At 42.6% G+C, this 25,500-nt stretch overlaps 2 protein-coding genes across 3 annotated transcripts; both read right to left on the reverse strand.

Moving 5' to 3' along the window:
• Positions 7,294-14,721, reverse strand: LOC8081503 (asparagine--tRNA ligase, cytoplasmic 1). 2 transcript variants are annotated; one of them, XR_002449112.1, is made up of 7 exons: positions 14,150-14,721; positions 9,851-10,444; positions 9,448-9,698; positions 9,227-9,356; positions 8,990-9,048; positions 7,593-7,893; positions 7,294-7,497 (listed from the first exon to the last, which is right to left on the reverse strand). XR_002449112.1 is itself a non-coding variant. In XM_002468055.2 (6 exons), the coding sequence occupies exons 1-6, from the start codon at positions 14,615-14,617 to the stop codon at positions 7,710-7,712; spliced, it is 1,686 nt and encodes a 561-aa protein (XP_002468100.1). In that variant the 5' UTR covers positions 14,618-14,721; the 3' UTR covers positions 7,294-7,709. The 2 variants fall into 2 exon arrangements, 1 of the variants encoding a protein (XP_002468100.1); XM_002468055.2 differs by having other exon boundaries at positions 7,294-7,893.
• Positions 20,027-25,200, reverse strand: LOC110430805 (protein spotted leaf 11-like). Its single transcript, XM_021448800.1, has 4 exons — positions 24,653-25,200; positions 22,555-22,671; positions 22,019-22,444; positions 20,027-21,920 (listed from the first exon to the last, which is right to left on the reverse strand). Exons 1-4 carry the CDS (start codon positions 25,052-25,054, stop codon positions 20,616-20,618), a joined length of 2,250 nt encoding a protein of 749 aa, XP_021304475.1. The 5' UTR covers positions 25,055-25,200; the 3' UTR covers positions 20,027-20,615.

The raw sequence follows: 25,500 nt of genomic DNA on the forward strand, positions 1-25,500 counted from the left end.
ATTATTATTAAAACGGCTAACTCTCTGATCTGATCATCGCCGGCCGTGTACGTGTCCTTAATTGGGCTTGCTGCTTGCTTGATGGGTACGTGATGGCCATGCATGCATGCTTGCGAGTTGCGTTGCGACAGAGAGGACCCCGCCCCGGTCACTGTCAAGGGCGCGCGCTGATCTGCACTGCATGCACGCACGCTGCTTCCTTCTTTACCTTTAATTTATGTGCATCATGCATGCATGGCGTCAGGGTGCGCAACTTGTTTTGCACCACTCACTTTACATACTTCCCGTACACTGCGCTTATCTTTTCTTTTGTCTCCCCCCCTTCATTCCCAAGTCAATTGCTCAAACCTGCAGCTTTTATATAGTAGTACCTGTTGTTAATTAAGGATAGTACTCCCACTACATAATTAAGGAGCTAGGACACAAAGGCGGCACTGCGAGAAAAAAAAAAGCGAGCGTCGTATGCATGGATGCCTGATGAATTTGTTGGTGCGCCCATGCCTGCATGCATGAATCAGTGTGGGCGCTGGCCGGGGGCGTGCGGTCGGTCGGTCGGTGCCCATTCCACATGCATCCACGACGAGCGATCGAGGTCGAGCTACATACCCTCGCCTAACTGTTTTACAGTTTTCCATCCCGTCAATCGATGAATGGCGCGACAGCGCATGCATCGCCCGCCCGCCCGCGCTTTTACACATGTGTCCAGTATAAATAGCGACGTGTGTACTGCAGTATAATATATGTGTACATGTATATGTAAACACAACTATTCTGCATAATAAGATATACAAGTTGACTTTCTATTAATAGGTGCCTTGGGTCAGCAACAGGGGAGTACTGATGACAGGCGCCGTAACACCATCTCATCGATGAAATCACTATTTTACAGTAAACTATTAACCTGCCGTTATATTTGGAAGACTTAAGTGTATAGACACATATAGTAATTTGTTTTTTTTTTTGCATCACAGAGCGGTTTTAGTGCCATCTGTGTTTTCTCATTATAGCGACCACCCTAGTTATATATAGCTATAGCCTTTCGCTCAGGCACTGCATAATAACGACAAGATTATTGTTGCACCCGGCCCTTTGATAGGTTGATTTGTTTGATACTGACTTTTGGTAGATAAAGAAGACCATATCTTGTCTCCTACTATATAGTGTACTTTCTGTGTCTGCCTACCCTGATATCCAGAATCTGAATGAAGAACGCTAGCCACCTACTAATAGTCTAATTGATTTCAGTGCGTGTTCAGAAAAAAACTGAAAAGGCGATGTGTTAACCTACTGCAGTCTGCATGGCACATCTACATTTGGGCACTAGACTTTCCTCAGTGTGTGTGTATATATATATATATATATATATATATATATATATATATATATATTGAATGGCGAATAGAATAAAGAGCATCAATAATTGAGCCGCCTAGCTTCTACTAATTCCGTTGTGCTTGACCAATGTCACAAAACCTGAATATAAAGAATTATATACTACTTCTTCATTCTGTGGATACTAGCTGCCTAATAAAAAATAAACACGTCTCGCATCGATCCATGTTGTAACACCCTAAAATTCGCTCTTTTCAAAATAGATGAAAATTTATTCAGTTTTGTATTTTGTGCTCGAGGTGACGTGATTTGCGTGTTAGTGTAGACGTTGTCCTATCATGTATTTTCCCAATGTAGTTAATTATTAAATTGATTAATACACTTGCGTCTAGTTTTATAATTAAAAAAATCATTATAGATTTTATACTCCGGTATTCTATATATAAATACTAGTAATGTTAATTGCTATCATCGATGTATTTTAAAAATTATAATTTGACTAGTTTAAACCCACATCATGGGTAGGTCGAGTAGGTGTTTCACCTGTGTCTTTTCTTTTGGCAAAGTTAGTGTTCAACTTGCTAATATACGATAATATTTGAATGTAAGATGTGACTAGATTTGAGTTGGTTTTTAAATTAAATTATGATTTGTCCAATCTGAATTAATAATTTTCCTATCATTTTGCTTAACTAATATAAAATAATTTAAACTTGTAGTTGTTTCTTTTATAACAAAAATATAAATCTTTCGGTAGTCGTTTCTTTTTATCATAGCCCTCGGTGTTTCTAGTGTTCTCGTCACCATAGTAATTAGTTCTCTTTTAATACGTTATTTTCTCTTGTGTGGTGTATTGTTCTTAGTTTCTTTTATTTATTGCTTGTATGTTGGTCTATGTTGTGGTGCTTGCTACGAGTAGACGAGAACCGACTGTGAGCGTCGAAGAAGGTGATGACCAAAAGCTGATGGTGTGAGAATTGATCAAGTGTAAAAGGCAAGTATAGCATTTGGATTTTATTTCTGTGACCATGATCCTGTGACTAGATTAATGTTAAGTAATAAATGATAAAAATAACTTTTTAGCAAGTTGATGATTTGTCTGTACGTGATCACCCGGGACAACAGTGCAACCATGAGGGCTATAATGGCTCTGGCTTTAGCTCAGTATGAAGACCTTTTCTAGCTTGTTAGAGGTTACCTGAAAGGGCGGAGGGGCTGAACCGTTTTGGGTATAGTGCGAGCCCCTGTCCTTATGTGTATAGGCTGCGCGTCATTGTGCCATTTAGAAGGGGGGCATCTATATCTGCGCGCAAAGGAAACCTTGCGGCCCTAACATGTTAGACGAACTTTTGAAAGGCTTCATAGTGATCCCTGCCGACCTTCCTTGGAAGTGGGTTAAGAGGCTGATGACTTCGGGCGAAAGGGTAAATCATGACTCATGGGTAAAGATGTGCAACCTCTGCAGAGTGTTAAAACTAGTATACTAGCCGAGCTCACGGTCAGGAGCGGCCTTGGGGACATCTACATTAAGGGTGATGATTCTTGTGTGTTAATATGCTCATTATTTATTGTTTAATGCTTTACATTATTTATGTCACATTGATCATGAGATTGTCGGCGCTATACAATCTAGTTGCTATACTTGTGGAGTTCGATATGGACTCACTCTTGCTATTTTCCCAAACCTCAGGAGAAGTTTAGGCTTGTGATCAACCAGTCAGTTGGATCCTGTAGAGAGAAGTTAATACCCGAAGTTCGGAGTTGTTTATCCGCTATTGCTATCAAAGGTTATCTCTTTTATACTAAGTACGTTATATAATTTATGCATTGTCTTTTGATATTACCCCTTATTTGTAGCTATATGTGAGATTTGGCTTCTAAGACTCACATATGGTGCATATCTGGTTTTGTCCTTAAAATCAGGTATTACACATGCATGGACGTGGACGGGCATATATATGGGCTACCCTTTAAGCCTTTCTCTTTATTCAGCACACAGCTGGTTTTTCTTAACTATGTATTCCTCACGGACTCTTTAATTCGTTGTTGGGTTGTTGCCCGGTGCAATCAATCAGGTGTGGCAATAATATATTTATAATGAAAGCGGTGGTGCAAGGTGTGAGGTGAGGCCAGTAGGGCACTCACAATGCAAGACTCTATCACAGAGTCCAAGACAATTAATTACATATTATTTATAGTATTTTGCTGATGTGGCAGTTTATTTATTGAAGAAAGAGGTAGAAAAAATAAGACTCCAAGTCTTATTTAGACACTAAATCCACATTATTCGAGGTAATAAACAACTTTAGACTCTATGATAGAGTCTGCATTGTGAGTGCCCGTATGCATAGTTTCATGGCACAGTTACCAAGACTATAAATTAGGTAACCGAGTCACATGAGTTTTATGAGGATGAAACTTCTCTCTAATGAAACTTTTTTATTTAATAACCCTGCCAAGTCAGCAATTTTGCTTATGTGGCACCCTATTTAATATGCATGACACTCTTATAAACGTACGTTGAGACTGACCTAAGCTTGTGCCGTCGAACGGCAGAGAGAGCGCGCGCGCGCTAAGGTTTGAGAGCGAACGGCAGAGAGAGCGCGCGCGCTAAGGTTTGAGAGAAAGAGGTGAGTCTTTGCCTCTTTGGTCTACCAAATACATTAATATAAGAGCGAATTTTGTTGGGATTTGAAGCCTCCACGACCTTGCTGGTTTCCACCTCATGTATCTTCATTTACATAGTGGATAGCTCACTTGCCCATGGTTTTTTTTTCGCAAAGGGTTTCACCAAAATCCTCGTGTCTACTTATGATTATGGCTTGTGCTGATTCCAACTGTAGTAGCACTTTCGCTGAACCACCAGAGATTTTCTGAACTTCCGGACTTTGCTGAGTCGTTTGATTTTGGGTGTCAACTTTTAGCTCCCCGTTTGGTCCACTGCTCCACTCCGTTGTGGTCACATGATGCTTGTGCCTTAGAGTTGAGAATCAAAATTAAACAAATGGAATGAAGAGTACACCAAAAATAGACGCCGTACGTGTGCCATTTTAATTAGGTATATACTGTCTCAAGAAGGTTAGACTTTAATCACCGTTTTTTTTTGTAAATTGTCACTTATAGCTATAAAACCAATTTAGTGTAAACCATATTGGAATCTGAAAAGTATAGTATATATTATGTATACAAACAAATTTTTCATAAACTAATTAAATACTCCTTCCATAATGATAATTCAAGTCATTTTGGATAAGGCTTAGATGATCAAACATGGGAATATATAAATCTCAAATAACTTTTTAGTTATTGAGTTTAGAAATGCGAAAACCATATAAATAGATTTATCTTAAAAAGTACTTTCATAAAAATATACATATATCATTTTTCAATAAATATTTTTACAAAAATAAGGAGTCAAAGTTATGCTTTGAAGACCGTGTTATGTCCATAACCAGTATGGAGGGAATACTCATTCACGTGGAATGCGCAAGAAACAAAGAAGAATCCTAGAGTTCACAATAAACAGAAATAACAAACAATTAATTTATTAGTAGACTCTAAAAAACAATAAGCCCTGTTTGATTAACATGTTCCGGCCCCATTCTAGACCAGGAACGGTCCATCGCTATACAAATTATCGAAGGGATCCTCTGGCTTCCATAACAACCGAACGTGGTCTAAAAGTTATAGTTTTGGATTTATATTTTGTTTTTTAATACCCACCTCTGTCATTGTAAAATAGTCTAGAATACCTTAAATCTATTGGTGTTATCGATTTCTACCATTATAAATAAAATAACCTAAAGTAGTTCCTTAATATATATTTTTTCTATGAATTTGGTTAGATAAGTTCAAATTGGAACAAATTGGTAACTTATAATTTGAAACGGTAAAAATAATGACAAAAACAATTGTTTTTTAGGAACAGGATGGGCCGGGCTTCTACTGAAAATATATTAAAACGTAACTAAGAAAGTTATAGGACAAATAGGAGAGGATTCAGAGGGAGGTAGAAAGTTCAGGAAACAAAAAAAGAAGCAAAAAAAATATATGAAATCGACTACACAAGCTGCTCTAGCCATGATTCAATCCGTGGAAAATACTTCTTCTTTGCATGCCACAACAGTAGGCCAAAGATTTGTTTGAAGATGTCCACGCACCGCAAACTGCTTTCACCTATTCCTTTGAAAATAGCATCATTCCAAATTTGTCCAAATGCTCCAAATCTTAATGATGACGATTTCCATGGAAAAAGTCATATTCAATTGGCCTCTGAAACTTTCAAAGATTTGCATGGGATCAAGGGAATCATCAGTTAACACTCCAGCAGTTCTTTGCAAGGTACTCAGGAAAACATGCAACTATGGGTTACGTGCCAGACAAAGTTGTTCATATTTGACCAAGTTTTTAGGCCATTCTCAATGCACGTTTCATGAAAGTGTCATGCACATTAAATAGAATGCCACATAAGCAAAATTGCTGATTTGGCAGGATCATTAAATGAATGAGTTTCATCAGATGAGAGAGGAGTTTTATCCCCATGAAATTCATGTGGTTCAGTTACCTAGTTTATAATCTTGGTAACTGTGCCATGAAACTATGCATTGAGACTGACCTTAGTGAATATTACCTCCATCCACAAAAGAATATAATTATGAAAACCGTGTCAGTCAAACTAACTTATGTTTGACCAAGTTAGGAGTAAATTGTATTAGTGTGTTTATGTCTCTAAATAAAATTACTATAAAAATATATTCTATAACAAATCTAATGATATTTATTTTGTCTCATGAGTGTTAACACTTTTTCATATATTTTTAGTCAAAATCAAATTGTTTGACTCCTTGAAATGTGATAATTATATTTTTTTGGACGGACGGTGTAATATTCATATTTATGACTATAATTTTTTAAAAACACATTTCATACTTGCTCTACTGTTATAAATTATCTATAAATTGGTCAAACACAGGACACTAAAATATGGTACCGTGTTAGAATTGCATGTTTTACTGGTGGGGGAGTACACTACAAGAATAAGTGCTCCCTTGTTTCCTCTAAGTTGCTGGCACAAAGCACACAATCGAAGGTAGGCAACTCAGTTGCTCATTCGCATAATCCAGTAATGGAGAGCAGGCGTGGAATTGGGATTCCTGCCGAAATGCGATACTTGGGTACGTTACACATGACTAGTTATTAGTTGTGCTAAAAATTAGTCCAAATTAACTATGGCTGGCTAGCTAATTGGATAACAACTAGTAGAAAAGTAGCTAAAAAGTTCATCTATTGGCATTTTTATTTTGGATAATGTTTGAGCTAATTTGAGCTAAAATTAACTATGGGCTGGTACCTAGTAACTATAATAGGAGCGGCTCCTGAAATCGAAAACTTAAAAGGAAGCTAACGGCTTAACCAGGAGACATAGCGCGTGCGTGTGAGTATTTTCCTATGCTAATCATCGATATTCGTTGATGCCTGGGAGCTGGTTACCACTTTGACCTCACCCAGTCACATCACGTTCTGACTCTCAACAATAATCTCACCCTCACGACCGGACCCGGGGTAACTGCTCGATTCCGTGAACAAAGGACAAACGAGCAGTCCTCCGCCGGGACGTCGTCCCACAAGCCAGCTACAGCTACAACGTCAAACTAGTGAGGTCTCCCCCGAGGCCCCAAGCCCCCAACTAAACGTTGACGACAGGAAAGGCACGACGCACGCGCATGTGGGTGTGGCCCGGCCGGCCGGGGGTCATCGGCGTGCCCCTGCCACCCCGCCCTTTCGGCCGCGCTGAGCCCTACCACCGTTACAGCTGCGCTTGTCCCGAGCGACACGAGATAGTGTGGCCAAGCTCGTGTCAAACACTACAGTACTTCATAATATAAGCTCGTGTCAAGGCCTCAAGGCCTACAATTTTTTCCTTTCCTCCATTTTTTTTCCTTCGTTCCAACATGCCCAAAGTTTAGACATTAGACTAACTTTGTAATTATTTGAGCTTCAAATCGGCAGCACAGTACTTCATAATATAATCCGTACAAAAATATTAACTCCACCCTAAATAACCCAAACTCACGTCCGTTACAGTGACAACTGTCAATTAATTAAACAGTCCAACTTTTGACTTGTTTTTTTCTCTTTTGTAAAAACATTGCCTGTTGAACACAACTATAGCAAAGACAAAAAAAAAAAAAAAAAGTTGATCAGTCGCATCCTGCAGATGCAAATAAAATACAGAATTACATGACATTTGACAACCATACCTTGTACTCCAATATACCTAAAATGTGCAAATTAGGAACTGAACGGTGAAAACATCTCAAAATCATTAGTAGCATGTTGATTCAACTAGCATCTGTTTAATCACAGGCCTCCAAAGATCACAGATCAGCCCTCCCTGGGTACCTTGGGAAGGGTATAACATCTCTGATGTTCTCCATTCCGGTTGCAAAAAGAATCATCCTTTCAAAACCCAACCCAAAGCCACTGTGCTTTACAGATCCAAAGCGGCGGAGGTCCAAGTACCACTCATAGGGTTCCAAAGGCAAGCCAGCATCAAGTATCCTGTCAAATAAATTTGTCGTATTATCCCTTGCTAGGTAGATGAAAACTAGTAGAATGGTAAAGATACATATGCTGGAAAATGCGGTGTTTCAACATAAGCTAGGCACTGAGCAGGCTATCATCAGGTTCCACCCAGTGCCATGGCCGTGTTTGTACTTTCTATGGATTGTTAGTAATGCCATGCCAAAAAAGGAAATATAGCATTTCAGAAAACAAATGAAACAATCAACCATCCATATAATGGTTTCATCTTCGGATCTTCCATCTCTGATTTGCCTCATTTTCAAGCACAAGTCAAGCCAAAGACGCCTCAACATTGAAACAAAGCCTAGACAAAACACCTAGGTGCAGCACCACCTAGCACCTAGGCCATGAGTAATATAGTGGTTTCATCTTCCATCTCTAGTTTGCCTCATTTTCAAGCATACATCAATCCAAAGACACCTCTAACTTTGAGACAAAGCCTAGACAAAATACCTAGGTGCAGCACCACCTAGCACCTAGGCAGAGATGGGTGCCACCTTTTTTATACAGCTGAGATCAGGTGAGCAATAAAATGATATCATATAAAACAGTAGTTTGGAATGCTCAGCATCACATTTAACCCTGTGTTCCCTTGCTATCTATGGTACTCGTCTAAACTCAGACAGTAGCAAACATTGCATAAAATCCAAATGCAGTTTACTTCAAGAGTTTGATGAGTAGCAATGCAATGTGTTTCCACAAGTTAAGTTGAATACTGTTGAACAAGACAACAACAACAACAATCAGGGACGAAGCCAGGAAAAAATTTAGGAGGGGCTGAACAAAAGTTATATATCAACTTAGCTCTACTATTACTCTTCGTAAATATAGATTAATGATGAAATTCACAAAATATATCTAAAAAAATAAAGTGTTCAGCCCACCCTACCTTATAAATTTGTGTCTAAAATTAGAAGGATAGCACTAAATATTCCACTGGGCCAGCAGCGGTAGGGGGGGCTGGAGCCCCCCTAGCCCCCCTGCTGGCTTCGTCGCTGACAACAACAACACACACACACACCAAAAAAAACAAAAACAAAAACTTAACCTTTAAGCTGAGCAAAGCACATACCTTTGTTTCAGAACATCTAGCCGTTCCTCCCTTTGGCTTCCACCAATCAATTCGCCGACCTTGAAATAAATATTCCAGCACAAAAATGAATATAAATATAAACAAGGTAAAACCAGCAATTACATAAATGGTATTCCAGTGGCTCAAAAATGTCCAAATCCTTCGCTCCCCACTCATAGAGTGCACATGTGCACTGGTACCAGCAACAGGTTTGATGTATGAGAAGTTTATCTATACCTTAGGCACAAGAACATCCATTGCAGCCACCGTCTTGTCATCATCATTGAGCCTCATATAAAAAGCCTTTATTCCTTTCGGATAGTTATAGACAATCACTGGCTTCTTAAATATATCCTCTGTTAAATACCTTTAACATTTCAAGACAAGAATTGAGATTCTAAATAAGGCCCAATAAAGTAAAAAGAACACATTAGGAAAACAAATTCCAATGTGGATACCTTTCATGCTCAGAGGCTAAATCAATTCCCCATTCAACTTTGTTATCAAACTTCTTGTCTGTAACATTTTTCAAGAGCTCCACAGCCTTTGTATATGAAATCCGCACAAAAGGAGTCGAGGAAACAAGCTCCAGGCGTTCAATTGCACTCTTATCATAATTTTTCACCATAAACTCCATATCTTCCTGGCAATGGTCAAGCAGCCACTTGCAAAGGTATTGTACATATTTTTCTGCACAGTTCATATCATCCTGCAGAACAGTTAAACACAATATCAGATAAGTTAAACACAATATCACTGCAAAAACTGTTTGTACTAAATTTCATAGTTCTATATTTTGTACCACAAGGAGGAAAGTTATTTCAGCTGCAATTGAAGATAAATTCAATTTGGCTTAGTTACCTGCAAGTTTGCGAATGCAATTTCCGGTTCAACCATCCAAAACTCTGCCAAATGCCGTGATGTATGTGAGTTCTCTGCCCGGAATGTTGGTCCAAAGGTATAAACGCTACTAAGAGCACATGCATATGTCTCAACCTGAAGCTGTCCAGACACTGTCAAAAAAGCTTGACGCTTGAAGAAGTCATTTTCAAAAGCTATTGAACCATCATCCTTGCGTGGAACCCCAGGCTTTAACTTGGACCTTTCCTCCAGTTTTGAAACAATTTCCTTTGCCCTATTTAGCTCATCAACAGCAGCTGATATCTCTTGTTTGCTGGCTTTCGCAGCTTTAAGCTGTGCGACCACATCACCTCTTTCCTTGACAAGAAATTTAGCTGCCTCAATTTCAGAATCAGATGGTGCCGGGTTCTCTCTCAATTCCTTCTCAGTTTTTTCAGCCTGACTAAACAGAGTTGTCACTTGGAACATCTCACCAGCACCTTCACAGTCACTGGTAGTTATTATTGGTGTATGTACATAGAGAAATCCATTCTCATTGAAGAAAGTGTGTGACGCATAGGCTAACTGGTGCCTAATCCTAGCAACCGCTCCAATCTGCAAAAATAGTTTGTGTTAGGAGCAAAAGAAATAAAATTGGTACACCAATGAGGATAGGAACTGCAAGATTTGAAAAGAATGGATCAATACAACATAACACAAATTCAAATGCCAGAACTAGAACACAGCACGTCAAAGTATTACTGAGAAATGGCAAGAAGAAACAAATACCATGGTGCCAGTACATCCTTGCATTCAAGAGCTTCTTTTTTAATAAAGTAAAGAGAATAAATGGGTGATAAAAGTTTAACATTCCACATGTCTGTAGAATTTATTTTGAAGTTCCTAATTCAAAAAATTGCAGGGAGGCAGATGAAGCATCTGTGGTAATAAGTGAAAGGAAGGGCTTTATAGATCTTTACAACTAAAAGTTAACAATCATTCACAGGCAAACGAAACTACCGCCCTGACTCCCTCCTCCCCCGGCGATTTTTTACTGCACTGACAGGTTGGGCCACACCCGCATCATCTAACGCTGCTAGCTCCTACTATTGTCTCTCGGGGTCTCAAGGCGCCACCGCCCTACACCGCGCCCTCCTCCGTCACCCTGCGTGGCAGGTCCCTGCAGCAGCAGCGCCAGCGTCCACATCCCAGCGCAATGGCCGTGGGGGCCGGAGCGGGGTTAGCGGGAGGCACGGATCCCCGGCATGTTCGCCTTCTTCGACACCGCGGGACACAAGTAGCTCTGCTAGGTGCAGATCCAGCGGGATAGACGCACTGCAGGTGCCCGCCAAGTGCAAAGTACGTGAGGTGGCTGCCTTGCCTAGCCCTATTCACGAGTCGAGCCCCCAACCCTGCCCGGCCCAGAGACTCACAGCCGCACCGCCCCTGAAGCCTTGTCGTCGTTTGTCCTCCTGCTTGGGTCCAATGAGATCCGAGTCGTCGTCGTCCCCGACCCTGAGAGCCCCCAGCGCCACCACCCCTCAGGCTCTACTGTTCTGGGTGCATTCAGCCAACGCCGTCTGCACGCCAGGTGTTTCTCTGCGACCTTTCCATCCTTGCAACACCTATTCTTCCTCTACGACATTTCCATCCTTGCATAGACCATTCAGCAAGATACTGCAATTGCAAGCCTCACTAATGACACTCTCTTAAAAAAAAACTCCCCAAAGAAAGTATTGTACGTGAAACTCCTGTTCTGCGAGACCATCAAACAAAGTGCTTATGTTAAGCCATAAGTTATTTTTTGGCACAAAATGCAGCATATAAGATCATAGGAATTTTGGGGCTGTCAAGACTTAATAATTAATAATATAGCACTTGGCGAAGGGTGAACCTTTTATGATTCAATATATATCAATTGCAAAACTAAATCCACCACTATCAGTTTATGTTGATCTGAAAATAGTTGAAGCAAAATGACTACTGACAAATGATAATAGAAATGTACATGGATTTTTTTCCTTTTCTTTTGCAATATATGTGTTAAGGCTAGAGAAATGCAATGTTTATTCTTAACCCTGAAGACAAAGATATATGTCTTATATTTTGTCATCAACCCAAAGATAAGCTATTCTCATTTTTTTTATTTGTTCTTGGGTTGGTGCCTATTTGCATAATTCTGGGTATGCAGAATGATGAACTTCCTGTATGTCCGTAAGAAATTTTAGGGATGTGGGCAGATTAGTACTGGTACTGCAGAAAAACATCTAGAAATGCAAACTATCTGGTATATAATCTGAGCAATGATAGCAATAGTGGCAACTTGGTAGACCAGGGAGGAGCTCTGGTTTTGCCATGACATAGACCATGTTATTCCTGTGACTGAAATACTGAGCGCTATCTTGTTGATCTCTTATATCCTGCAGGACTTTGAATATTCTGAGTTTTAACCTTGTTGCATTAGACATTGCTAATCACTTTTGTTTGATGATTACCATACTGCAAACACCACATGTTTCATTAGGCTTTGCTAATCACTTTTGTCTATTGATTACCATGCTGCACCGAGCATTTAGGTGAACAAGAATAGGTCTGCTATGTTGTCCAAGGCTGAAAATCTAAGAGTTCTTTGATAGGCTACGTGCTGCCACAGAGTAGTAGAGTAGTCATATAAGTAGAGAGTCTATCCAGTTCAGTTTAATTTTTAGTTCAGAGTCCTTAATGCAAGATTGTTTGCACAAAATCAAAGCCAGAAAGGAGCCATCATATGAGACATAGGAGGCAAGTCTAGAAAGTATGGATAATAAGAAGCCCATGCATTCATAACCCACTTTGACCGCTCCAAGTCCAACAATATTCAGAAATAGGGGCATCCATTGGTTTTCTTGGATTCTGTGAGTGTAAGTAGAGAGTCTATCCAGTTCAGTTTAATTTTTAGTTCAGAGTCCTTAATGCAAGATTGTTTGCACAAAATCAAAGCCAGAAAGGAGCCATCATATGAGACATAGGAGGCAAGTCTAGAAAGTATGGATAAGAAAGGTAAGAAGCCCATGCATTCATAACCCACTTTGACCGCTCCAAGTCCAACAATATTCAGAAATAGGGGCATCCATTGGTTTTCTTGGATTCTGTGAGTGATTTAGTCGATTCCAAACAGGGGCAATCTCTACTTTCCTACTGCCTGCAGAACAGAGAGGAGAATTAATTTGAGTTGATGATTGCCATCCCTAATCACCAATATGGGAGAATCATACTGTAATTTGGAGAAGCAGACAAATCTGGGAAGGACATTCTCTCTTTGGAATGTCAAACATCTCCACTAATATTTGTGCGAGGCATAAGGAATTGCATTTTTGTACCTCATCAGTCTGTGTTTCTGATGTTAGGTATACTGAAGGTGCAACTACATTTGAAAATATCTTTTGAACATTGCCCATTCATGATCTAGGCAATTCTTGATTTTTTTTCCTTCTTGTCATACAACGTGCATGTATTTTTATTAATTGAAAATTTGCTGCAAATTATGGTTGCATTCAATTATGACCTTTACACTATCCAACCTGCCAACCTGGTGTATAGGAACAAAATTTGCCTTCCATATTTCAATGAGGCTTGGTGTCACCCATGAAAGAGGTCATTTTGTTAAGTTGTGTCAGGGCATTGCAATGCTTACAAGAATCTATGATCGATATAGAATCCTACTAAACATTAGGCACTACCAAAGTTTCTATGAGCTTTACATATATAGTAATGTGTGCATATGCATAACAGACGTGGCCCACGTTAAAGTTGACACTTTTTTATTCTTATTGAGCCTATTGGTGATTGTATGGTATCAAATTTTTCATTAGTTTTACTTGTAGCAGCACACAGCCATGGAACTATATTGTTTTGATTTCACATCAAAACTCATATTATATTCTAACTGTTCATGTTTCATAAAGAGCGATAACTGGCCACAAATAGATCTTTGTGAACATCATGCTCAAGAATCATTTCTAAGAATAGAACAACACATCCAAACTTAAATCATCGAGGTATTTTTTTTTATTTACGTTGCAATGATTCCGTTGCAACGCACGGGCATAATCCTAGTATAAAGATATAAATGTATATAACTCTCAGAAGTTGGGGCGTATATATAAGCCGCAAGAGTGAGTATTTTTCCTAGGCAATCGATCCATAGAACTGACAAATCCAAGCACCAATTTTGCTCTGCCATTCTAGAATTGCAAGATCTGGGCATCCACGAGCCACAGTGTATATAGATAAGGCTAAATAAATCAAGACGGAAGAACAAAAAAAAGGAAAGGGACGCACCGTGTTGGTGCGCGAACGGAGATGAACGACGTCCCTGAGTTTCTCGAGCGTGAGTTTGACCTTGCCCTTGGGCAGCGGGTAGACGGCGGCATCGACCTCGCCGACCTCAAGCACGCGGCTGACCTTGAGCTCGACGTTCTGCTTGGTCCCCTCGGGCGGCTCCTTGATCTCGCCCTCGACGAGCACGGAGGTCCCGGTGGCGGTGAGGCGCGCGAGCGGGTGCACGGCGGCGTCGACGATGACCTGAAGCGTGGCGGCGCAGGAGCCGTCGCTGAGCTCCAGGAAGGCGAAGGAGCCCTTCCCCTGCTCCCGGCCCGTCCGGACCCACCCCCCGACCACGACGCGGTCCCCGGCACGCGCGGTGCCTGCGGCAAGGACATCACGGATGCGGGTGCGCGCGGTGGCGGGCTCAAGGTCGTCGCAGAGGGAAGCCGCGGCCATCGCCGCAGTTGCGGCGTCGGCAGCCATGGGGACCTGAGGGGGTGGGGGTGCTCTGGGCTGCGGCGGCGGCGGCGGCGGGGGCCGCGGGAACTGGAGGGGTTTGGCTTGGCTTAAATTGTGGTTGCTAGTATTTGTGGCCGTGTGGGCCGGTTTTGGTGAATCTGTTCTGTCTTCGTAGGAATCTTGAGCGCCAAGGAAGACCGATGCGGTGCCACTTGTGTGGAATTGGACGGATAATGGGAATGGAACCATGTTCTTGTTTCCTTCTTGTAATTAACAAGTCGAAATATAGCTTGATTATGTCCCATAAGGTGCTGATTCTGCGTGACAGGGGGATTGGGAGATTGCTGAGACTTGGTTTGGACGTTATCGTATTCACTTCAATCCATATGTGTGGATGTGGATTGGAGTAGAATTTAGTTCAAGTTCCACTCCAATCCACCTCAACACATGTGGATTGATATGAATACGACTACATCCAAACAAGACCTGAGTTGGTGATTGTCCACTGTCATATGACGCCCCTTGCTGGTGGCAAAGCTTGAGCCTGCCTGACTGTTTGGAATTGATCCTCCTGGAAGCTGCGACGTTGATGGTTGTTCACCATTTGGGTCGAAACCATTGGGATTTGCCGTCCTAGCTTGATCAACTAGCTCACCGTAGATGACTTGCCTCTTAGGCCACTCACAATGCAAGACTTTATCACAGAGTCCAAGACACTTAATTACATATTATTTATGGTATTTTGCTGATGTGGCAGCATATTTATTGAAGAAAGAGGTAGAAAAAATTAGACTCCAAGTCTTATTTAGACTCCAAGTCCACATTGTTCGAGGTAATAAATAACTTTAGACTCTACGATAGAGTCTGTATTATGAGTGCCCTTAATGTTGCCAACTGAGCTCGCACATGAAGTAAAAGCTTTCCTACGTAACCTTAAGGTCGGATATGGTCAATGTGTACACAAGATCTGTAGCTGGAGGGTGCCAGTGTTTAAAGGTCTCTGGTGGCTAAGTCATGGTTGAAATTACTGTTGATTGATTTATTGTGAGAGAAAAATATTACTGGCTGACAAAAAAAAGTACGGCTGATAAGACAAGCGAACGATGGCTTCAAGGCTTAACGTCAAGATTTTGACTTGAGGTAGGATTTTCAACTAATAACAATAGAGATGTAAGAAACTTAATGGCATTCATATCTACAATGATACATGGATTAACCGATAAGGAGAGAGCGACCGAATTCTGAGGAACAGTAGACAATGCAGATTTCTAACGGAAGTATGTCATAATTATATAAGTAGTTTTTATGTATATCGCTGAACTAAAACCGTAGAACTATCATGGACAGTTGGACACTATACTATATATAGTGGCGGGATAGCTCGCTTGCCCATGGTTTTTTCCACAAAGGATTTCACCAAAAAAATGCTCATGTCTACTTATGATTCTATATTTCTGTTGCCATTTCTAGTGATTGCTCACCGTATTGCTTGCTATTGGTGCCTTTTATTCAAGTTGATGGAGTTGGATGGCATATGCTGATGATCGACGTCCCTGAGTTTCGGTGTTGGTGCGCGAACGGAGATGAACGACGTCCCTGATGATTTGATGATCGAATTCATAATTGGTGAGCTAGTTGTGCAAATTAATACCTCAAATATCTAGTATCGGCTCTGGATTTGTGAAATTCGTGATTGTGGCTTGTGCTGATCCCAACTGTAGCACTTTCGCTGAGCCACCAGAGATTTTCTGAACTTCCGGACTTTGCTGAGTCGTTTGTTTTTGGGTGCCACTTTTTTAGCTCTGGCCCGTTTGGTCCACTGCTCCACTCCATTGCGCTCACATGCATGATACTTGTGCCTTATAGATGAGAATCAAAATTAAACAAATGGAATGAAAAGTGCACCAAAATAGACGCCGTGTGCATTTTAATTAGGTAGTACATACAGTCTCGAGAAGGTTAGACTTTAACGACTTTTTTTTGTAAATGTGTCACTTATGGCTATAAAACCAATTTAGTGTAAGCCATCTTGGAATCTAAATATAGTATATTATAATTATGTATACAAAACAAGATTTTTCTTAAGCCAACTAAATATTCATTATAGAACCTCAACATTAATTCCCGCGGTAGGCGCAAGACGGCAAGAAACAAAGAAAAATCTTAGAATTCACAATAAATAGAAACAACAAACTAACAATTAATTCGCTAATAGATTCTAAAAAATAGTTATAGTTTTGGATCTGTATTTTGTTTTCTAAAAAAAGTATCCACCTCCATCATTGTAAATAAAATAGTCTAGAATACCCTAAATCTATTTGGATTACATATCAATTTCTACCATTATAAATGAAATAATCTAAAGTAGTAGTTCCCTAATACATTTTTTCTATAAATTTGGTTAAAATTAGATAAATTTAAATTGGAACTAAACAAAAGTGACTTACAGTTTAAAACACTGGAACAATGACAAAAACAATTGTTAGCTAGCTACAACATCCAGCCGTGGAAAACGAGCAAGCGTGGAATAAGGATTCTCGCTCGAAGCACGATGTTTGACCATATTTGGATACACATGGCTAGTTACTAGTTGGGCTAAATATCAATCTAAATTAGTTATGGTAAGCTAGCTAGTTGGCTAACAACTAGTTAAGAGACTTGGCTAAAAAATTAATTCGCCTATTAGCCCTCTTGTTTAGATACACTAAAGCTAATTTAAGCTAAAATTAGCTAGCATGATATCAAACATATGGCCTTGCCTTAGATGTATGGCTCCTGAAATGCAAAAATTAAAAGAAAGTTGACGGCTTAACCAGGAGACATAGCGCGTGCGTGTGATATAGGAGTATTTTCCTATGCCAATCATTGATATTCTGTTGATGCCATTGATGGTATACCTGGGCAACGGGTCGGCCCGGCACGTTGCCTAACGGGCCGAGGGGGCCCGTCGTGCCCTGCGGGCCGTGCCTTACCGGCCTGCGGGCCTGACCTCCGGCCCAGGCACGGGCCCGTGGGCCATTTTGCGTACCGGGCGGGCCCGTCAGGCCGGGCCAGCCCATAGCCCGTTGAACAATAACATATCAATAAACACAGATTTAAAAGCATATTTCAAACACATTCATCAATTCATCACTTCATCAGTATAAAGAACACATTCAAATACATATGACAGATGTAGAGAATAGATTTAGATATTAAAATGAGTTATTTTATACAATGTTGTTATTTGACGGACCGGGCCGGCCTGAAGTGCGGCCCAAGCACGGCCTGCAGCCCCGTGCCGTGCCAGCCCGAGCCCAATGACTTTCGGGCCGGGCCGGGCTAGGGCCGGGCCAAAATGACGGGCTTCGGGCCGTGCTCACGGGCTCGGGCTGCATGCCCAGGTATAATTGATGGTTACCACTTTGACCTAACCCAGTCACATCACGTTCTGACTCCGGATCCTGCATAATTGCTCGATTGATCAAGCCTGGTTTAGTTACATCTAAGATCCAAAAACTTTTTAAGATTTCTTAACACATTGGATTTTTTAGCACACATTTATAAAAAAATAACTAATTGTATAATTTACTTATAATTAACGAGATATAATTTACTTAATTTATATTTAAATAATAATTTTAACAAATACAAATAAGAATACTACAGTAGTAAAATAAAAAAATAAATCTAAACAAGGCCTGAGCCAACAAAGGACAAACGAGCAGTCCTCCGCCAGGGCGTCGTCCCACATTCCCACTAGCCAGCTACAGCTAGCACGTCCAGGTCTCTCCCCAAGGCTTCACGCTGAGCATTTCCATCACTTCTATATAATACAACTCTTCCAATAAAATAGTACTCCCTCCGTTTAAAAATTTCCATCGCCTAAGCAAATTTCTTTTTTTTTTCAAAAATCTCCATCGCTTATCATCGGGACCATGCGCTCGGCCCGTCCCCAAGCGTCGGCGTTTCCTCGTACGCGCTGCGCCGTGAATGCTGTGACCGTTCCCACGTCGGGTTAAATTCATCTCCGTCACCTCCCGTTACGCCTACGTCGTTGCCACGGCACCGATACGTCCCCGCGCGTGTCTTCACCATTGTTCGTCTGCAGCAAGGAAGCAGGCTGGAGCCGTCTGGACTTATATAGGCCATGGAAAATTTTCAAACGAAACTACGGCTAGGCGTCAATGGACTTTTGATGCACAGGTTGGTCAGGTTCGAAATTTGGCTGCAACAATTTCGTCAGAGAGTGAGGTTTTAACCTCTGATTTCACGAGCGGGAAAGAGTAGCGTGAGCGCGCGATCACGAACTGCCGGGCGAGGGCTTTGCGTTGGCGCGTGAAGACGGCGCACGGGAACGGAGGACTGGGCGCCAGACAGAGATTTACTCGGGCAAACGAATGGTTGCATGCACATTAATGGTAATTACGATTGAGTTAACACAAAACCTGCGGGCCATCGATTTCCTTGGTCTCTGCGTGGAGGTCTTAAACGATGGAAATTTTTAAACGGAGGGAGTATTAGAGTATTCAAATATCAGTTTCTAAATTTATTAAAGGAGATGCTGCAGCAGCACCTCCAATATATCTCCCCCTATTATCATATAAAAGATGGGTTTTATAGGAATGTAAGAAAAAATATGACTAAAAATAATAGTTAATATAGTCTCCATAGTATTAGAAGAGTTGTATCTTTCCCTTTCATTGAGGAGAAATATTGGTAGTCCCTAAAGATAGAAAGAGGTATTGAGAAACTGCTGAAGAAGAAAAAGTTGAAGGTTTTATGGGGACGAGGGGGTACTAGGGGACTGTTGGATGTGATGGGAGTTTAAAAAAAAAATAGGAGCACCCAAACCGGACGTTGACGACAGGAAAGGCACGGCACACGCGCATGTGGCCCGGACGGCCGGTGTCATCGGCGTGCAGTGCACCTGCACCCCCGCCCTTTCGGCCGCGCTGAGCCCTACCACCGTTGCAGCATTGTCCCGAGGGACACGAGGTAGTGTGGCCAAGCTCGCCGAGGGCGACGTCCGCCAATGGGGTCGCATGTCGGGGCAGCGGCACAGCGATTCGTCAGGATTGCTGCATGCGCCGGGCCTTGCCCAGGTGCGGTGCGGACGCCGGACTGTACTGCGTGCGCGCCTGTGCTGTCGAGGAGGTACTAGCCATATTTTTACACATCGTCTCGTGGCGCATGTACGCAGCAGGGACACTGGGACAGATGCATCAAGAGTCGTACAGAGTGCAGATAGGCAGCAGATTGAGCAGGCTGGAACTGAAGCTGAAGGAATGGACATGCTCGGCAAGGCAACAAGCTGCAAACTGATGCGCTACTGGGTACATCCAGGCATCCAGCCCAGGTGGACTGGATTCCCTTACGCTGGCAATCTGCCAATAGTTGCACAAGCGCAGGAATTGCCCCCTGAGCCCACAATAGTCACCTTGTTCTCATCTATGAGAGACCACAAATGTTCATGATTCCAACATGCCGGTTTCTTTTAGTTCAATGTACACATGGAAGCATATGGAGCTATGGAAGGGGCAGAAGAGATGGGAGAAAAAAACATGTTTCTGGACAAACGCTTACACCTCACCAGTTGTTTTACAAACTCAGGATCATTCAACCGGGGCGAAAAATCCCCCAATGCTCCATGTCAGGACTGGAAGAAGAAACACTTTTTTGAACTAAAGCTTTACTGCAACATTGTCAGGCACATAAGGTGGTTCTCAGCCTAGGACGCCAGAATTAGTCCTCTGTACTGGGCACCGGGTACAAGTTCAACGACACCTCCCTAAAACTCGAGGATACTTACCTTCAATCACCGGTACATTGTACGAACACACACAGGTTAATAGCTGCCTCAGAACCCACTTGTCAACATGCTCATGGACCTAAATCACGCTGCCCAGACCTCCTAATTTGCAGTGTTCAACAGAAACCAGAAACCTCCACAATAACAATTGCAGGCAATCTTCCACCTGCCAGCCTGAGCTAAAAAAAAACAAGCCAATAACTAGACAAAACAAGCTGCTGATCAAAAACCTCATCTATCAGAAATATCTGGTGAAGTGGGAAGTAGTGATCGCTCAGCTTGCATATCTGCGTGTGCTTCAGCTTGAACCAGGATCTGAGGCTGTGCCTGTGCCTGTGCCTGTGCCTGTGCCTGTGCCTGTGCCTGTGCCTGTGCCTGTGCCTGTGCTTGTGCCTGTGCTTGTGCTTGTGCTTGTGCTTGCGCGTGAGCCTGTGCCATGGCCTCTGCTTCGGCTTGGGCTTGACTCTGCCGCTTTAGGAACCGATTCATTCGTTCGAGCAGATGCACAGCTTTCCTCTTTCCTCTGTCCGTGCCACTTTCTGCTAGTTCCTCCAGCAAAGACACGATGCCCTGCTCTTGTGCTTCAGCAAGATGCTGTTGCTGCTGTTCTCCTTCGCCATTGCATAGATGCACCATAACAGCAGCAGCATTTTCCTTGCTCCTTGGAGATCCAGTTCTGATAACTCCAACAAGTACAGGTATTGCAGAAGCAGCACCAATAGCTGCTTTCCCCTCAGGGTGGCCTGAGAGGATTGCCAATATTGCAAGGGCCTCATCTACCATCCCACTTTCAGACTCCATGAGTAGTTCTAGTAGTATAGGTACCAATCCAGCTCTAACAGCTTTCCGCTTGTTGCCCTGGTAAATACACAAGTTAAATAGTGCTGTTGCTGCATCCTTTTTACCCCGTTGGCTTCCGTCACTCAATAGCTGCACAAGCGCAGGAATTGCCCCTGAGCACCCAATAGTCACCTTGTTCTCATCTACAATAGATAGGCTGAACAGTGTGGCGGCTGAATTCTCCCGAGCCTCCATGCTGCCCCTCTTTAATACGTGCACAATTCCAGGAACAGCTCCAGAAGAGATTATCCTTGCCTTGTTCTCTTCATAGATGGAAAGATTCAAGAGAGCAGTAACCACGTGTTCCTGGGTGCTAACATCAGTGGTTGATAGCATACTAACAAGAATAGGAATAGCACCAGCATCTCCAATACAAGCACGATTTTCAGCACTGCGCTTGGCAAGCTGACGAAGCATACCAGCAGCGCCACGTTGATCTTCAAGGTTTTGGGATGACAGTTTCTGAAGAAGCTCAAGAACATTGCTATGTTCAGCAGCACTACATGGCAATGGTGCATCCTTAAGTTGAGCAGGGCGTTTTGGAGGTTCAATACCATTTGCCTCACACCATTGAGTTATGAGGCTACGTAGGACATAATTTGGAGTCAGGGATTTATTAGCAAGCTTCTGCTGTGTCTTCGGACAGGTATCATGGCCAGCCTCCAGCCACATCTCTATGTACCCCCGCTCATAAGTCTGCAGAGGCATATGCAAGGAATTATAGTCAGCTGAAATGCAAAAGGTCTGAATATTGAATGGAAACATTTGAATTGGATATTGGACAAAAGTATGACCTGCCCAGTGGCAACAATAACTGGGTCGCTCATTAAATCCAGTGATATTGGGCAACGGAAATCATCAGGAATAACAGGACGTGCTGAGTTGTCTTTTGGGAAAATGTTTGCTGTACTTGCTCGAGCGCCCATCTCAGGGTCTTCTGTCTGCACAAAATCCTTAATCCTTTTGAGGAGCATTGACATCTTTTCAACAACTGCACCAGGATCACCGCCTCTAGCCATCTCATGCAAGGTCAGAGACTCATGATTGAGGTCATATATTGTGACAAGCTGCAACTTCTCAGATAACCTTCGAAGAATATCTGGGTCAACACTAGCACTGCTGCTTGAATTATAGAGAGACATCAGCTCATTAAAAAGATCATCATCAGATGAATCTGATCGTTCCTTAGCTCTTTTGAACTGAGTATGCACCAATTCAACCTGCAAAACATTACAGATATTATGGTATACAGAACAAGGAAAAAACATCAAAATGGTATTACTATAGAAAGCATTAATGAAAAGAGAAACTCTGGAATATAGTAGTCTACCTGCTCTCTTACTTCATCAGATATATCAAGTTCATCAAACGAAATACCAGCTAAGGCTTGTTCAAGTCTTGCAGTAACATCCTGGAAAGTCTTCATTATTTTCTCTCTATCAAGAACCTGCAAATAGCAGAGGCTTTTATGGTATGAATGGCCATGCTGGTGTATCTAGCACAAATAGTATTTAGTTATGTGCTTACTGCCAAAGTGATCACTACAACATAAGAGAAAATTAACCACACAAGGGATATGCAGGGATCCAATGATAGGCTTCATTTGATGCTCATATATGATCTAGTACCAAATCATACTGGTCTATAACAAACAAGCTTGTGCAAATATATAGGATTCATTTATTGCTTGTATAGGATCTAAACATTATGTAAAGTAGGGCATAGGGTGGAGACAATAGTAGATAAGGGTAACTCGGTTTGATCACGTGCGATAGAGGCGATGAAACTAAATTCCCAATGGAAGGCTGGCCATATCCTATCCTCCAAAAGAGTTCAGTGAGGCAGCACCTTGATTCCTCAATCCTCATGCTTCACGGTCACGGCACCAGAAGCCAATTGGAGTTAGGAGGAAATGAGTTTGGTAGTCAAGGTAAATAAGACAGAGTGAGTCGAGCTACTAGCATTTCCACTTTTTAATGGAGACATGGCAGTGATGACTTGATGAGTGATGTGGATAGAGAACCACCAAATTGGTAAGATAAAGGAAAGAAGACACATTTGGATGGTATTGAATTGTATATCTAAATAGAGTAATTTACAGTGATGTGGAATTAATGTTCCCAATGAATAAGCATGCAATCCACTTACAAGGCCTCAGAAGTAACGACATCACCACTTGCTTAAATGTGACCACCTTTTACAACATTGCAATGGAACCATACAGCTTTAAAATTCTGCACAGCTTTTATACTTACAACAACAAATGTTTAGCTTAAGTTTCCAGTGAAGAAAGTTCTGTGACCTGATGACTATCATTATGTTCTGGGTTGACTCATCTTACTTCACTACTGTTAGTCCACATAAGTAAAGCAACGAACATAGTCACATAAAACGGGTTCACCACCTTCAACCCTGGACCTGGGTTCATCGACCCCAACCCAGGTTCACGGGTTCATTTTCGACCAGAAGTGTAAAAATTTCTCCCGAGTAGCGTACCGCAACCCCGTACCTCAACCCCATCGACCCAGAAACTTTGTGACTATGGCAACGAATTAAGGTAAAAATCTGTTCCAGTGTGGAGCTTGATGCTATAGACCCATGTCAACCACATTCTCTAGGCATGTCTTCTGCTCATAAGAGTTTACACTAGCATCACAGGCCATTCTTATCCACCTGCACCACAGGAATGGAATAGAAAGTGCAACTGCACAAATGCTAATGTCCAACCAGGTGTGGTAATCAACCTAGCAGTAAATAAAAATAGTATGGAGTAATTACATGGTGAGTTTTCACTCCGTATTTCACAGAAAAATTTGCAGCTATGAAGCTCGTAGGTACTATCTTTATGGGATATTAAGACCTAAACGGGAAAAGGCACAAACTAAACAACTTTTGGAATACCATGATACTGCCGGTTGCACCATAATTAGAAGGTGCATAATTGCATCCAAGTGGCAAAACATGGTTTGGCCAAGTCTGAAATGTATGCATAAACAAAAAAGGGTAACACTAAGATACTGGACAGATTTGTTCAGCGGCATTAAACAATGTCAAATGCCCTGACTCGGCATTGATTTGACAGCAAGATATACGAGGCCACGAGCCGCTGGCTCCCTCCGCCGGTATATCAGCGACAGGATGACCTAAACCCTATTCCAAAAGACCAAACCTAGTCAAACCTTCACCGAGCAATTCACATTTCATAATAACCCAAAAGGGTGGCAGGCAAAAACTTAAATTCCGTAGTTTGCCGTCGGAAGTGCTTAATTCCGTATTGTTCACACTTAAAATTCCCTCCGATTTGCTAGGCAAATTCTGTTACCTCCACAGCGAAATCATCGTTTATCACAGAAAATCAGTAAAAGGAGAAATTTAGGCAGCCGAGCATAAGCAAGACGAGCCACACAGCCTTAGCCGAGAAATCTCACCAGGAAGATCTTGCTGCCGCTGCTGCCGAGCCGGAGCAGCTCCCTGGCGGCGTGGAGCGCGTCCCTGAGCCGCCGTAGCGCGGCCTCCGACGCCGCCGGAAGCGGCGCGGGCGCTTCCTTGGCCTCCTCCAGCATAGGCACGAGGAGCCGGATCCGCCGGGACAGGTTGCAGAACTGCCGCCTGTACGAGTTCCTGAAGTCCGAGATGGTCGCGATCTCGCTCACCAGCTCGACCAATCGCTCAACCACCTGGCCCTCCTCATCCGCGCCCTCAACCTTTGCCTCCCTCTCCGCCGCTTCAGAGCTCGAGGGCCGCAGCGGAGCGGCGGCCGCCTCGGCTTCCGCGGCAGCGTCGGTATTCATGTCTGATGTAGGAACAGACTTGGCCGCCTCGTCGTCCATGGCAGTAGACCAAGCGCTCAGGCTCGGGGCTCGTCCTGCGCGCAGCACGGTGGCCGGAGACCGCCGCGGGGGGATGGAGGGGGAGGGGAGGGGATTTGGAGCAGAAGTGCAGAACTATGGGCGAGAGAGGCGGCCGAAAGTAGACTCCTGCTCCTGCCTCGCCTAGTATAGCTTCGCTCTGCTATGCGGGCCAGCCAACCGGTCCCACCGGTCAGCGTCATCCTGTCGCTGATATACGAGGCCACGAGCCGCTGGCTCCCTCCGCCGCGCCGGCTCGGCTTGGTTCCGGCTTGTGCACCGCAAGGGTAGACCAAGGAACTGAGAACCTCAACCGCGGGATCGCCATCGGTGCATGAACTGGGTCCAGGAAAACAGTAGCTTCGAGTGTCGCATATGGATTGTTTTCCTGAACCCAGTAATTTTTTTTTTGAAACTCATTTTCCTGA

The sequence above is a fragment of the Sorghum bicolor genome, chromosome 1 (assembly GCF_000003195.3).
Source record: "Sorghum bicolor cultivar BTx623 chromosome 1, Sorghum_bicolor_NCBIv3, whole genome shotgun sequence".
Taxonomy (NCBI): Eukaryota; Viridiplantae; Streptophyta; class Magnoliopsida; order Poales; family Poaceae; genus Sorghum; species Sorghum bicolor.

What these genes read in the sequence shown, in the direction of transcription:
- LOC8081503 (XM_002468055.2), bottom strand. Translation starts at nt 14,617, where the DNA reads ATGGCTGCCGACGCCGCAACTGCGGCGATGGCCGCGGCTTCCCTCTGC. An exon ending in TCCGTTCGCGCACCAACACG is followed by an intron (nt 10,445 to 14,149) that starts GTGCGTCCCTTT and finishes CTATTTTTGCAG; the next exon opens with ATTGGAGCGGTTGCTAGGAT. An exon ending in TTAGCCTCTGAGCATGAAAG is followed by an intron (nt 9,357 to 9,447) that starts GTATCCACATTG and finishes GAAATGTTAAAG; the next exon opens with GTATTTAACAGAGGATATAT.
- LOC110430805 (XM_021448800.1), bottom strand. Translation starts at nt 25,054, where the DNA reads ATGGACGACGAGGCGGCCAAGTCTGTTCCTACATCAGACATGAATACC. An exon ending in GCGGCAGCAAGATCTTCCTG is followed by an intron (nt 22,672 to 24,652) that starts GTGAGATTTCTC and finishes TGCTATTTGCAG; the next exon opens with GTTCTTGATAGAGAGAAAAT. An exon ending in TTATTGTTGCCACTGGGCAG is followed by an intron (nt 21,921 to 22,018) that starts GTCATACTTTTG and finishes ATGCCTCTGCAG; the next exon opens with ACTTATGAGCGGGGGTACAT.